General features: G+C 39.6%; 1 protein-coding gene across 4 annotated transcripts in view; it reads right to left on the reverse strand.

Annotated features, from left to right (window-relative positions):
• Window positions 1-12,871, reverse strand: part of SFMBT2 (Scm like with four mbt domains 2) — a 201,255-nt gene that overhangs the window by 65,699 nt on the left and 122,685 nt on the right. For all 4 annotated transcript variants that reach the window (XM_045588599.1, XM_045588594.1, XM_036461294.2 and 1 more), the window contains 2 exons: window positions 8,037-8,138; window positions 1,916-2,063 (listed from right to left, as the gene is read on the reverse strand). In XM_045588599.1, coding sequence (XP_045444555.1) covers window positions 1,916-2,063; window positions 8,037-8,138 — 250 coding nt within the window. The remainder of the gene's footprint in view (window positions 1-1,915; window positions 2,064-8,036; window positions 8,139-12,871) is intronic.

The following is a 12,871-nucleotide window of genomic DNA, read 5'->3' on the forward strand; positions in this document are numbered from 1 at the left end:
GGCGTGTCCCCCTTTGACAGTCCTGAAAGCTGAGGCACAGGAACCTGGCCAGTCTTTGGTGAGTGCCCAAATGCAAGCAAGAACCTGGGCCTTGTGAACTGGAGTTCTCACTGCAATGGGGAGCAGGATCCGGAGCCAGACCTCCTGCCCTGTGACTGTCTATGTGTGACTAATTTACCTCACAGGGAAATCCTCGTTTTGAGGATTAAATGAGTTAAGCACTTAAAATAGTATAAACACTGTTAAGCAGAAGTTCATGGTACTCTATAATTAGACCACATTCCATTACTGCAGAACCTAAATGGAAATACTCAAAAGCAGTCCTCCACGGAAATGAGCAGGGATGAACAACGAGGATAAAAGCTTAAAATATCAAAGTATATTCATGCCAGTGGAGTACAGGCACGCCATGGATGAGCTGAGTGTACACAATTAAAGGTGGTACGTGGTATGTGATGGCCACCAGGAAAACTGGAACTCAACCTGTGGGCATTAATTACCTCCCAATATGGTCAACACTGCATGTAAACCAGATCCTGGTGAGCTGGAAGGGTTAGCACAAAATCCTGGTATTATTTGTAGTTATCTGTTATAATCTCTCCATAAATTTACTTTTCTACTGTCTTCTCATTTTCTCTTCCATTATTCCATTTATTTTCTCCCTATCTTCTCTCCTTTTGTCTTACTGCTTTGTTCCTTGAATAAACCTTAGACCTATAAGGGACAGCACACCAAGTTAACCAAACTTACAGTGTGGTGCATGAATCCCAATGTAAAAAATATTTTAGAGTAACCTGGTTCCCAATTTAATTATGTTAATACTAGAGGCCCAGTGCGGTCTCTCAACCTGGCCTGCACCCTCTCATAATCTGGGACCCCTCAGGGGATGTCAAAGGTCCGGTGCATAGATTAGGCCCAATCCCCGAAGGCCAGGCTAAGGGACCCCAAGTATGTGCACCAGGCCTCTAGTATGCATATAAGATCTTTGCTTAATCTCTTCCCTCCCTCCCCTCCCCAATTTCCTCTGAGATTCATCAGTCTGTTCCATGCTTCCATGCCTGAACTCTAGTGGTCAGTGCATTCCATAGCTACTGGTTGAACAGTCAAACAGTCCCTTTGGCTATTATATATTATATATAATATAATATGATAAAAAATATATATAATTATATATTAATTATATATTATATATTATATATTATATATTATATAGTATATAGTATATAGTATATAGTATATAGTATATAGTATATAGTATATAGTATATAGTATATAGTATATAGCAATAATATAGCATGAAATTGTTGGATATCTGGGAGCAACTGGGCTCTAAGGAAAATATGATTCATTGTAAATATAATGCAAAGAAATGCTTCAATAGCATTTTATTGTCTTTATAAAGCCACTTCATGGACACTCTGCAGTTTTTAACCTCAATCACTTAGCAATACTTACCCTCTATCGGTACACAAGAACAGCGGAACCACCGATCATTCAATCACTCACCCGGAACTTTGATTTACAGAAGTGGACTGAGAAGCCCAAGGTCACACTTCCCACCAGGGAAGGAATCTGTACAGACCCCTATGTCAAGCCAACCATGAAAGACATTCTTTTTCCACTCCTTCAAAATTGTTTACAACGTAAATTTCTCTATCAGGCCTCTTCAAACTACGGCCTGCAGGCCACATGCGGCCCGCAGAAGAGTCTGATCCGGCCCGCCAGGTTTTTTGGGCAGTGAGCGCAGCCGAGGTGTTACAGTAGGAATTAGTAGTTCATATAGTCCGGCCCTCCAGCTCTCTGAGGGACCGTGATCTGGCCCCCACTTTAAAACGTTTGAGGACCCCTGCGTCTAGATAAACAATGACACCCTCCTGGATCACTCAAACCCTGCAAGGTTCCACAGAATACAAACCTTTGGGAGGTGTGAGATTGACTCCATTTTTAAGGCACCACTGTACTGGTAAAATCCCCAACGAATCCGCATGGCACAGCATTGAGAGTTTACTAGGTTCTGGTCTCAGGTCGTCAATAGTCACTTGAAAAAAATGATTGTTAAAAACCTGAAAGAGAAAACCAAGACAGCCAATAGTTAGTTCCTTGGGATTCCATGCAAGACTAGTCATGAAATACTGGCACAGCTTCCAAACGCAATCAATGTATTTCATCAAAAATGGTTTGACCACAAACTGGCATGTCCATGTGTATTACTGAATTGATCCAGTTGCTAAAAAAGTTAGAGTTGATCACTGTGGTCATATGAATAAAAAGTAAACGAGTCAGTAGAATGTACTGGAGACAGAGAATAGAACATAAACCAATAGCCATCGCTGAAAGATAAGCAAACTGCTGATGTGAAACAGACTAACCCTGGCAAAGGGGAGAGCCAGCGGGCACTGGAAGGTCTAATGGGTTTCTCTGTGTCCACGGCAGGGACACACGTTCTCACACCAGGTCATTCAAGAACGCTCCAAGGTCTGGCCTGAAGATTTCTAGTCGCATCTAAGTCTCATGGATCACTCATCTTGTGTTCGCCCAAATGCCCAACCCTCTAGCCCAAGAGAAAATCATTCACACCAGGCCTGTCCTTAGCGTTCTCACAGTCTAACAGTGCACTCCCTTGTCAGTCTATCAAACCACGGTGCATTTTAAAAGGTCCAACCTGAAAGTCAATGCAGCTGGAACATTTTTCCCAGCCACTCAGTTGGAATAAAATGCCCCTGCTCTGTGACCCCAAATCATCAGGCTTGTATCTCTATACTGAACATCCTCACCCCCCCTTACACTTCCCCCCCCCCCATGGACTGATATCACATCTGTCTACCCCAGCAGATCCCAAGTGCTTTGAGGACTGTGTGCCTCTTCATTCCTCATGAAGGTATTCTCACCATGCAGAGAAAACACTTTGTGCGCAGAAACTGGCTGATCATCCACTGGATATAAGGGGGAAAAGAAGTCCATGAAAAAATAGGAACAGAGCATGATGATGACAAAAGAAAGGGGCAAAAAGCAGGTGAGCCCCAACAGTCAAAAGCATGATGGCTCTAGAGAACCAAGTATGTAAAACAGACCAGAGGAAAATAAAAAGATCACTTTCCCAACGCAAAAGAAAACCTTCGGAAACCTTGACACTCTCCCTAAGCTATGATTCCTGGCTCCTTCATTTAAAAAATATTTTTTTGGAAGAAACTTATTTCAAAGATAAACAGGAGAAGAAACTCACTTTACTTCTTCTTGATGTTAATTCTGGTAAATAATCAGAATTCTGCTGTCTGAGATTTGCAAAGGATCAAACATCACCTTCCCAGCCGGGGGAGGGGGGAAGCTTCCTTGACAACCAACTTAAAATCACATCTTCCCTCCCTCCACCAACACTCCGTTAGTTCCTTTCCCGGTGCATCTTTCTCCTTTTCATTTAGCCCTTAACATACTACATTTGCTTACTTATTACTTAGAGAGAAGCTAAACGGTTCCGAAACACTGAGCCTTCTGGTCTTTAACACACAGGTCTTAAACTAAAGCCTGTAGAGGTTAACCAACTTGCCCAAGACTGTGCAGCTCAGAGCTAGCAAATAGAAACAGAGCCCAAGACTTTAATTCCAGTGTCTTTTGCTCTAAACAATGCAATACATTTCACATTGCAGATGATACTGTCATCACCACCATCATTGGTCACTAGCTCACTGTTTTGAAACACCACAAATAAAATCCCACTGTGCTGCTAAAGGTTGGGTATTTAATCCGGGATCTGCTACGTGCTCATCTGTCTATTCGCTTTAACATTACTTATTTCTTCAACAGTTGTGCCACCAAGAAAAGCCCCAAAGAAAATAAAAATGAAAATTTCATTATGATGACTAATAACGGCACAATACATTATATTCTCAAACTTAGTATTCTAAAACATCCTCCAGTGTTAACAGAAACGTATTTATTTATAAATACCTTCTGTGTGGAAATTATTCTGATACTTTGTTACACGTACATGAATCTTGAACCTGAGGAGGTGCTCGCCCAAGTCTATGCCTTACACAACCCATGGCCATAGGGAAGGAGAGGTCTATAAAAGAATGGATGACTTAAGTATTTTATCTTTGGTACAAAAAGTAGGAAATATATTGCCGAAACCGGTTTGGCTCAGTGGTAGAGCGTCGGTCTGCGGACTTAAGGGTCCCAGGTTCGATTCCGGCCAAGGGCATGTACATTGGTTGCGGGCACATCCCCGGTGGGAGGTGTGCAGGGGGCAGCTGGTCGATGTTTCTCTCTCATCGACGTTTCAAGTTCTCTATCTCTCTCCCTTCCTCTTGGTAAAAAATCAATAAAATATATTTATTAAAAAAAAAGTAGGAAATATAAAAATGAAAATGTATCTTAAGAATCAGAGAAAATATCCTCCCACCCCCAAACTCTGATAAGATTTGTTTAGGAAATAAACTGTTTTACTGTGGAAACCAAACAACTGCCCCTAGAAGTCCACGCAACAAGAGACAGATATTTAGGCGGGAACTAATTATAATGAGTAGGTCACATCCCAGCATCACATATACAACTACATAAAGGCATCAAAATGTGAATGTCTAACCCTGACAAGCTAAGCACATTTGCATCTATGTTTGGCTTAAAAAAAATTTTCCAAGTGAAGCTGACACCACAGCCTCTTAGAATGAGGACAAGGAGATATATATCCAGATAAATGAGCAGCTGGCATCACTAAATCACCGGCTGCTCAAACAAAGAGAAATTCTGTTCAGGTTTCAACAAGATATCACTCTTTAGTGTTCACAAATGTACAACAACCAGAATACACAGGAAAGAACCCCGAAGGTCATTTCAAGTGAAATGGTTTTTAACGGATGGTGTACAAACATGATAGCACACATTTCAACCTCAAGATTATCACTCAAAGCATAAGTCAATATTTTTCTCATATGTAGTTATTCTTTAAATAAATTACTTTAACAGTTATAAAAAATGATTTTTAAAGGAAAATATTTTTTAAGGGGGAAAAAAAAGACATTTCCTTATCATAACTATTTTCCACATTCTGTAATACTCTGTCACTACTCTATTTCTTGACTTTTACCAAAACATAAATTTAAAAAAGCACGACTCAAGTAACATTAAAACACTTGTCACTGCATTAAGAAATCCAGTCTTGTTCAGAAAAAAAGAAATTAACATTTTATTAGTATCTTCAACTTTATAAAGTTCAGAAATCAATCTTTGACACCAGAAGGATGGTTTCCTAGGACTGTGCATCTGGTGTCGCATATTTCATATGTTTGTTCTCTGGTTGTAAAGTCCTGCTCCAACTTTCTTATGGGTCCTCAGGCGTGTGGCAGTTACAGGAGCTACTGAGGACACATCTAATTGTACCCAAATACAACTGAGACATTCTGCCAAAGTGAAATAACATCAAAGAAACTTCTTTGTTTTTATTTCCAAAGTCAAATCTATCCTATCTAATAAAAGAATAATATGCAAATTGACCAGGCCTGCAAGGGAGGGCAGTTAGGAGGGACCATGCCTGCAGGGGATGGCATTTAGGGGCAAACTGGCTGGCAGGGAAGCATTTAGGCATCAACTAGGCTGGCAGGGGAGTGGTTAGGGGGTGATCAGGCTAACAGGCTGAAGTGGTTAGGGGCAATCAGGAAGGCAGGCAGGTGAGCAGTTGGGAGCCAAGAGTCCTGGATTGTGAGAGGGATGTCTGACTGCACGTTTAGGCCCTATCCAGGTAGGATTGAGTCTAAACAGGCAGTCGGACATCCCTCAAGGGGTCCCAGATTGGAGAGGGTGCAGGCTGGGCTGAGGGACCCCCCTTCCTCTTCCCCTTCCCCGTGCACACATTTTGTGCACTGGGTCTCCAATTCTTGTAATAAGGAGAGAAAGAATAAATAGACACAATTGATTTCTTCATATTAATTATGAAACTATTTCTTTGGAAAAGTACTGCATGGATCAAGACTCTCAGGGGGGAAATGCACACAAAGCAATGCCTACAATAAAAATTACAAAAGCCAATAGTAGATAAACTATCAGGTTTTTCAAATACTTTGAAATCAAAATACAAATTTCTTCTCTCTTCTTCTTGGATCGCCAAATTCAAGATAGACCATTTCTCCACAGGAACAAAACAGTCTGATCAGCAGTTGGTAATGTTTCCAAAAAAAGGAGAGCAAATGAAAGATGACAGTAAATGTAAAATTAGAGGTATTCTGTTGGATCTTGAAAGAGCTCATTTTATCTTAAGAATGACTGACATCCCAACCCACTGTGGTGACAGTCAGCTGTGGTCTACCTTGATCATCCTCTTCAGACAGTAGTATTTTCATTTCAAAAGTTATGTATGCACAGGGGGCAGGTGGAAAACTCAGCAATGTGCATGGCTTTAAAGGGGAAATGAAAGCTTCCATTTCTCGTCAGTGGGTATGTTGAAAATAAAGTGTGCTCAGTGATTCACTGGACTTCTGACTCCAGTTGTAGGGTTGGCCCTTGCTAGAAATGGTGATTTGTATCTTACATTAACCACCACCGCACTTTATTATAAACAAACTTAAAATTCAGTTCTAAAACAATCAGGCTTAAATTTCACCAGCTAACAAGGGTCAGATAACAAAGGTAAGATAGACCATTTCTCCACAGGAACCAAACACAGTCTGATCAGCAGTTAGATCCCCAGATGCCTGTGGCATGCTTTCTTCTTGGGAGATAACTGTGATAACATAGTACCCATAAGTGGGACCAAAGGTTTGGGCGAACATAGCTGATATTGTACTGAGCATTCACATGTGCCAAGTACTGTGCCAGGCACTTCATGCATGATTCCTCACTTCTTTCAATGACAAAACTGGACAATATAATATCTACGGTACACTAGTAGATATAAAAAACTAAGGTTTTTAAAATATAAGTAATTTATTTGGCTTGTAATTAGCAAAGCTTGTTGGGATTTATCTGCAGAGCCATTTGTTTAGACTAAAACATTATGCCCACAAGGAATTAAAACATTAAATATTACATTAGTGGGCACCAGGAGACCTTCATTTGAATCCATGAAATTGACTTTTGAACCATTAATTACCTTCCCTAGAAAATGCATAAAAGGCCATTAACTAAAACAGACATTGGCTTAAGAGTGCTAAGTTAGCCCGACCAGTGTGGCTCACTGGTTGAATGTTGACTCATGAACCAGAAAGTCACAGTTTGATTCCTGGTCAAGGCACATGCCTGGGTTGTAGACTGGATCCCCAATACGGAATATGCTGGAGGCAGCCAACTGATAATTCTCTCTCATCATTGATGTTTCTATCTTTCTCTCCCTCTTCCTTCCTCTCTCTGAAACCAATAATAATAATAATTTTTTAAAAGCTTAAAAAAAAGAGATCTAAGTTTGTTGGTTTCTTCCATCGTTTATAGGAGATAATTAAGGTAGAAATACACACTTTAGATGTTACCATAGACTTCATTGAGATATCTTTGATGGAGAAGGAAAATTATAATCTTAAAAGCCTATCAGACTACAATTAAAATGTCTTTACGTGAAAAAGCAATTTCATTTTAAATTTGCACATCTCAGAAGCATGACATTGCCTTTATCAATGAAAGCAGGTGATTAAAAGGAAATCGAAATGCAATGGGAATTTGCTTTTTATCATTTGCAGGCATTTTCAAAATATAAACAGATCGATCATATTAAATACTATCAGTTCAGGAGGTGCAAGTTCACAGCCATGCATCTTTAACCTTCCGCCAAGTCACTCACGGATCGAGTGTCCTCATACTGTACTATCAGAAGACAAGTGAAACTCACCCAACCGTTACATGAGGGGACCTCTGATCAGACTCGCTCTATGTTACCAGTAATAAAGAGAGAGCTTCAAGTAACACTGGATGGGAAAGAAGGCAGTCCGACTTAGGTTTCCTTGGAACTGGAGCATATCCTTGTGCAAACGCATTTCATCTGGTTGGCTTTGCGTAGAAGGACTTATTCGATGCCCTGTGGAGGTTGGGATGCAGAGCCAGGGAGGGACACTCACCTTAGTCACTGATGCAGGACAGATGTGGAAGGGCTCACTCATGTTCACTGTTTCTAGCTTCATCCCAACTGTGAAGAAATGGCTTCGCAGATCTGCGTGATCCTGCAGGGAGAAGGGGTGCAACAACTGAACAAGCTGGGACTGTAAATTAATTTGGCCACTGTCTGAATGCTGTCCTTGAACATTTTATTGGGTGACTGAAATCAGATTGAAGTAATTAACCCTCCCTGTTTCCAATGTCTAATTATTGCAAGATATTGCGAGTTTAATTATTTTTCTGCAAGCTCAATTTGCCTTTCCAAGAGAGAGGAAACAGGCCTTTGTGACCATGCTTAAATTTACACAAAACAAAAAAAATCCACATTGCACTGCTTTGATTTTCTTCATCACCATAAACGGAGCACAGCAGAGTGGTAGAGGCGATCCGTTGTCTAAAACACAGCTGGAACATCATCTTCAGAAAGTATGGTCTCTTGCCACCGGCGTTACTTCGCGAGGCTTCAGTGAGTGCCTTGTGGGTGACACAGCTTCTCTCTATGTCCGTGTCTACGAGTGCACACAGGGCTTGTCAGGTACTAGTGGCGAGCTGATCACACAGGGCCCAGAACAGCCCTGCTGACCATTGGAACCTGACCCTTGCTCAATAAAGCGGAGCAACATCTCCAGTTTAATATATGTCTGGCAGTTTTATAACTTGCTCACAGAAACCTGAGTGTGCGAAGTGGGGTTCTCCTGTCTTCTCAGGAAAACAAATTTCCATAGCCACTTCAGCTGCACTGCCATAGATGAAGCTAGCTGGATACTGGATGCCAGGATTTATCTTGCTGAGATGGAGGTCACCTCATAACTCAAAGTCTGTATAAAGAGTAGTGGCTAGCCGAAACCGGTTTGGCTCAGTGGTAGAGCGTCGGTCTGCAGACTGAAAGGTCCCGGGTTTGATTCTGGTCAAGGGCATGTACGTTGGTTGCGGGCACATCCCCGGTAGGGGGTGTGCAAGAGGCAGCTGGTCGATGATTCTCTCACATCAACATTTCTAGCTCTCTATCTCTCTCCCTTCCTCTCTGTAAAATATCAATAAAATATATTTTAAAAAGTAAAAAAGAGTAGTGGCTAAATAAAAGTATTTGCAGACTACCCCTGAGAAAATTGTACCAGCAAATAAATCCCTTTATTTCTAAATACGTCAACAGGGTGAGAAGTACAAAAGCACATGGGGACTCACTACTTTCTTTTACCTGCAAATCTAAAATGGCTCTTTAATTCAATTATGCATTCTACATCCAATTCTGATGACCTTACAGAGTCCCACGGGGACGGGCCTGCTCCCCTGGCAGAGTTGGTCATTGTGGTAATGGTACAACACAAGACTAGAGAAAAAGAAGTGCTTATCCAATTCTCTACCACTCTACTGCTTTACCAAAGAAGTGCAGAAGGTAACCACCCACAGAACCACAAGGCCCCTCTCATTTCGCATGTCACCACAGCAGCCTGCAGAGGTCTCCGTACCCAGTAGATTCAAAGTAAGCATTGGGTGTGGCTGAAATAAATAGCTCGACCTCCAGAATGAGAAGGGATGTGGTCAATGTGAAATATGACAAAAACTCACTAGAATAACTGGTTCTTTCTAAACCTTTATCAATTTCTTAAGAATTTATAGTCATCACTTTATAAAAATTGTCTGCATAAGGAAAAGGACACAGAAATACTCTTAGGTGCAGGAGATTATTTTATATTAAAAATAGGGCATTTATTTTTATAGGTAGCTAGGGTAGCTGGGTCCAGAAGAGAAATTTAAAAAGAAACAGTATGGAGAGTTTAATGCATATTAATACCCAGCAACCATAATGCTAAGGCAAAGCCAGAAAGCATAGATGTTGAGACAAAAGTAGTAAACTGAAAATGACTAACTGACATCTGAATTAGACTGTTTCTATCAGACATCATGACTCCCTGTATCTCACTATCAACAGGAATTGAAGCACATTAGTAGATTTTACAGATAAATATTTTTCTTCTGAAACCTTTTGAAAAGAGAAATTATTCTAAAACTATAATGTCATAAAAGTTTGCCTGAATATACCCAACAAGTTTACGAATTCACCATTATACTTTTTGACAAATCAGAAGTGCACTCATGCACTAATGGCACATTTCTAATTCTAATAAAATTCCCAGATAAATGTAATATTTTCACAGAAGTTCTTCTGTTTCCTTCTCTACTACAACAGAAGTTCCCTCTCATTCCACACAGTTATAAAGCTAAACATTCTTGAGCTGTGGTTCACCAACAATAGAAAACTTGTAACTTCTTCCTGGCTGCCTCCACCACCAGGGAGTTGTCCTTGAAATTTCCATCTCTCACCCATTCTCTTGCTGGCTTCTCCTTTGCATTTCCCTTGTAAGGGTGTCCTGACAGCATTCTAGTCTTCTGGTCTACCTGCCTGCCATCTTAATCTTCTATTGATTTCAGCCTGTGTGCCCCCTTTTTTTGTCCCATATACTTGTTCCTACCTTTGTTCTCTCAATAGAGCTTAGAGCTTTCTAAGAAGGGTTGACCCATGACTCCAAGACACTCTATATTCCAGGCTCTCAGGTTGACCTTGACCACCGACTTGAAGCCAAATCTACACTTATTTTATATCCATGCTCCAAGCCCTACAGAAGTCTCTATCACAGCTTCCACTGCTGTGTTGAAAACTCTGTGATCCCCCAGGAACTCTACATGAATAGTTGTCATTTATTTGCTACCTTGTTTTATTCAATGTTGTCTAGTGTGACCAGGTATTGGCTGCCTTATCCTTAGAAATAAAGCACAAAGGCTTAAGATGGCAATGTGGTCCTTAGGTAATCTTAACCTTTCAGGGCTGCAGACTATATTATAAATTTTATTATTAATGATTATGGTGTACTGTGCATCAAGCAGTATCTCTAAGTTATGAGGGATCACTTTGTGCAGATATTACACACTCTCTTCCATGTTTCCTGGAGTCTGTGCATTTATTTTGTCAACCACTGATTGTCTCTCCCTCTCTGCTCATAAATAGAGAATACCATTAATGTCAAAATCATACATGGCCATATGTAGGATGAAAATAAAATATTAACAACATTAATATTTTTAAATAGCGAAGATATTGTTGAAAATAGTTTGCTCTGATGACATTAAGATATTTTCAAACAATTTCAAAATAATGCTTAATTAGCAAAGGCTTAGAACTTTCCCCGTGTCAATCATGGCTCAGATATTCAACATCTTAAATTATTTCTACTAGATTTCAGCTGCAAGCACATAAATTTTTTCCTTGTGGAAATACATCCAAACAATGTAAAAACCCTTAAACCTGCTTGTTCAATATACTGGAAAAAGGAGCCAGATATTTTGAGAGGTAGCTGCATCCAAACATAGGAATTTATACTTTGGTCTCAAATATTCATATCTATCCATAATATCCTGTTAAATTTGAACTCCAAACTTCAGAAATTACTTTGGAAAATATAAAATACATTTCTATATCCCCAGCCTTAACTTTCTTAAGGCCATTTTTTAAATTAACATTTAAAAAAAGAAGAAAAAGAAAATTCTACAATTACCATGTAAAAATCCCACCAGTTTCAAAGTCAAGTCAACATAATGGAACTTTTTTTTTTTTTTAATTTAGGAGCAAAGACACATAATGATGATGAGCTTTACTATATCTGCTACTTTCATACTAAGGTTTTTCCTGAACAATGATGTCAGAAATGTTTTACTAGAGACACATGATAATATTTTCTAAAAGTACTTGTAATTGAATCCTCTGGCCATTGGAGACTTTTAAAACACATGACAGGTAGTACATGCAATACTGTCTAGTCAATGTTGAACTCTCTAATTTATATTGTGCAGTTAATCTAAGAAACATCCCAATAAATATTTACTGAGTTGAGCTGAAAAAACAGAACATCATTGACATTCATTCCAGTTCTATGTTCTATCATTCAGTTAATAAGCATCCAGTAGAAACCACTGAGGTACCACACAGTAGGCTGCTTGATCATGCACAGAACACACACACAGAGAAAATAGTACATTTATCAAAGAAAGAAAGAAGGAAAAAGACAAAGAACAGTTATGAAAGATCCAGGCTTATAAGAAATTTCAGAATATTTTTACTTATTGCAAATAAAAATTATTATCACTCCTATTATGGTAGTCCAGGGGTTTATAGGAGTGTATCTTGCTTTGAACTATGAAAAGCATGGGTAGAATGATAAAAACTCTGGGAAGGTGGCACAGTAAGTTTGGTTGGAGAGGCTGGGTCTTAAATACTGATTGAGGGACTTGAGCCTGATATAAAAGGCAAACGAAGTCCTTTAGCCACTCATAAAAATATAGTTGTTTTTTTTTTTAATGATAAGTAAGTAATTCAAAACCAGTGAATTTCAACATAGGCCAATACACAGACCTTCTGAGCTCTGTGTGGGTATATATGTACATTCATATTAGTGTCTGAGAGAAAAGGTACAGATATTCTCAATGAAACACAAATGTAATCACCCATAGACCATTTACTTTGGGCTGTTAATGAAGTCAGAGTATATGTATTCATTTATACAAACACAGCTAATCATTTTCTATGTTAAGCTGAGAGAGTTCCTGGCCCCTGAAGATGATTCACAGAACCAATTATCTACTGAGAGATAATGGAAAACTCACTGTGGTTTGAAAGATACATGCTGGCCTTTGCAAAAGCTCTAGAGAATCATTCACACCTCACAATGACTGGATCAAGAATGATGTTATTCTTGAAATCAAGAGGGATTACTAAATCCTTTGTACCTTTACAAATATGCCT

The sequence above is a fragment of the Pipistrellus kuhlii genome, unplaced genomic scaffold (genome assembly GCF_014108245.1).
Source record: "Pipistrellus kuhlii isolate mPipKuh1 unplaced genomic scaffold, mPipKuh1.p scaffold_m20_p_1, whole genome shotgun sequence".
NCBI lineage: Eukaryota > Metazoa > Chordata > Mammalia > Chiroptera > Vespertilionidae > Pipistrellus > Pipistrellus kuhlii.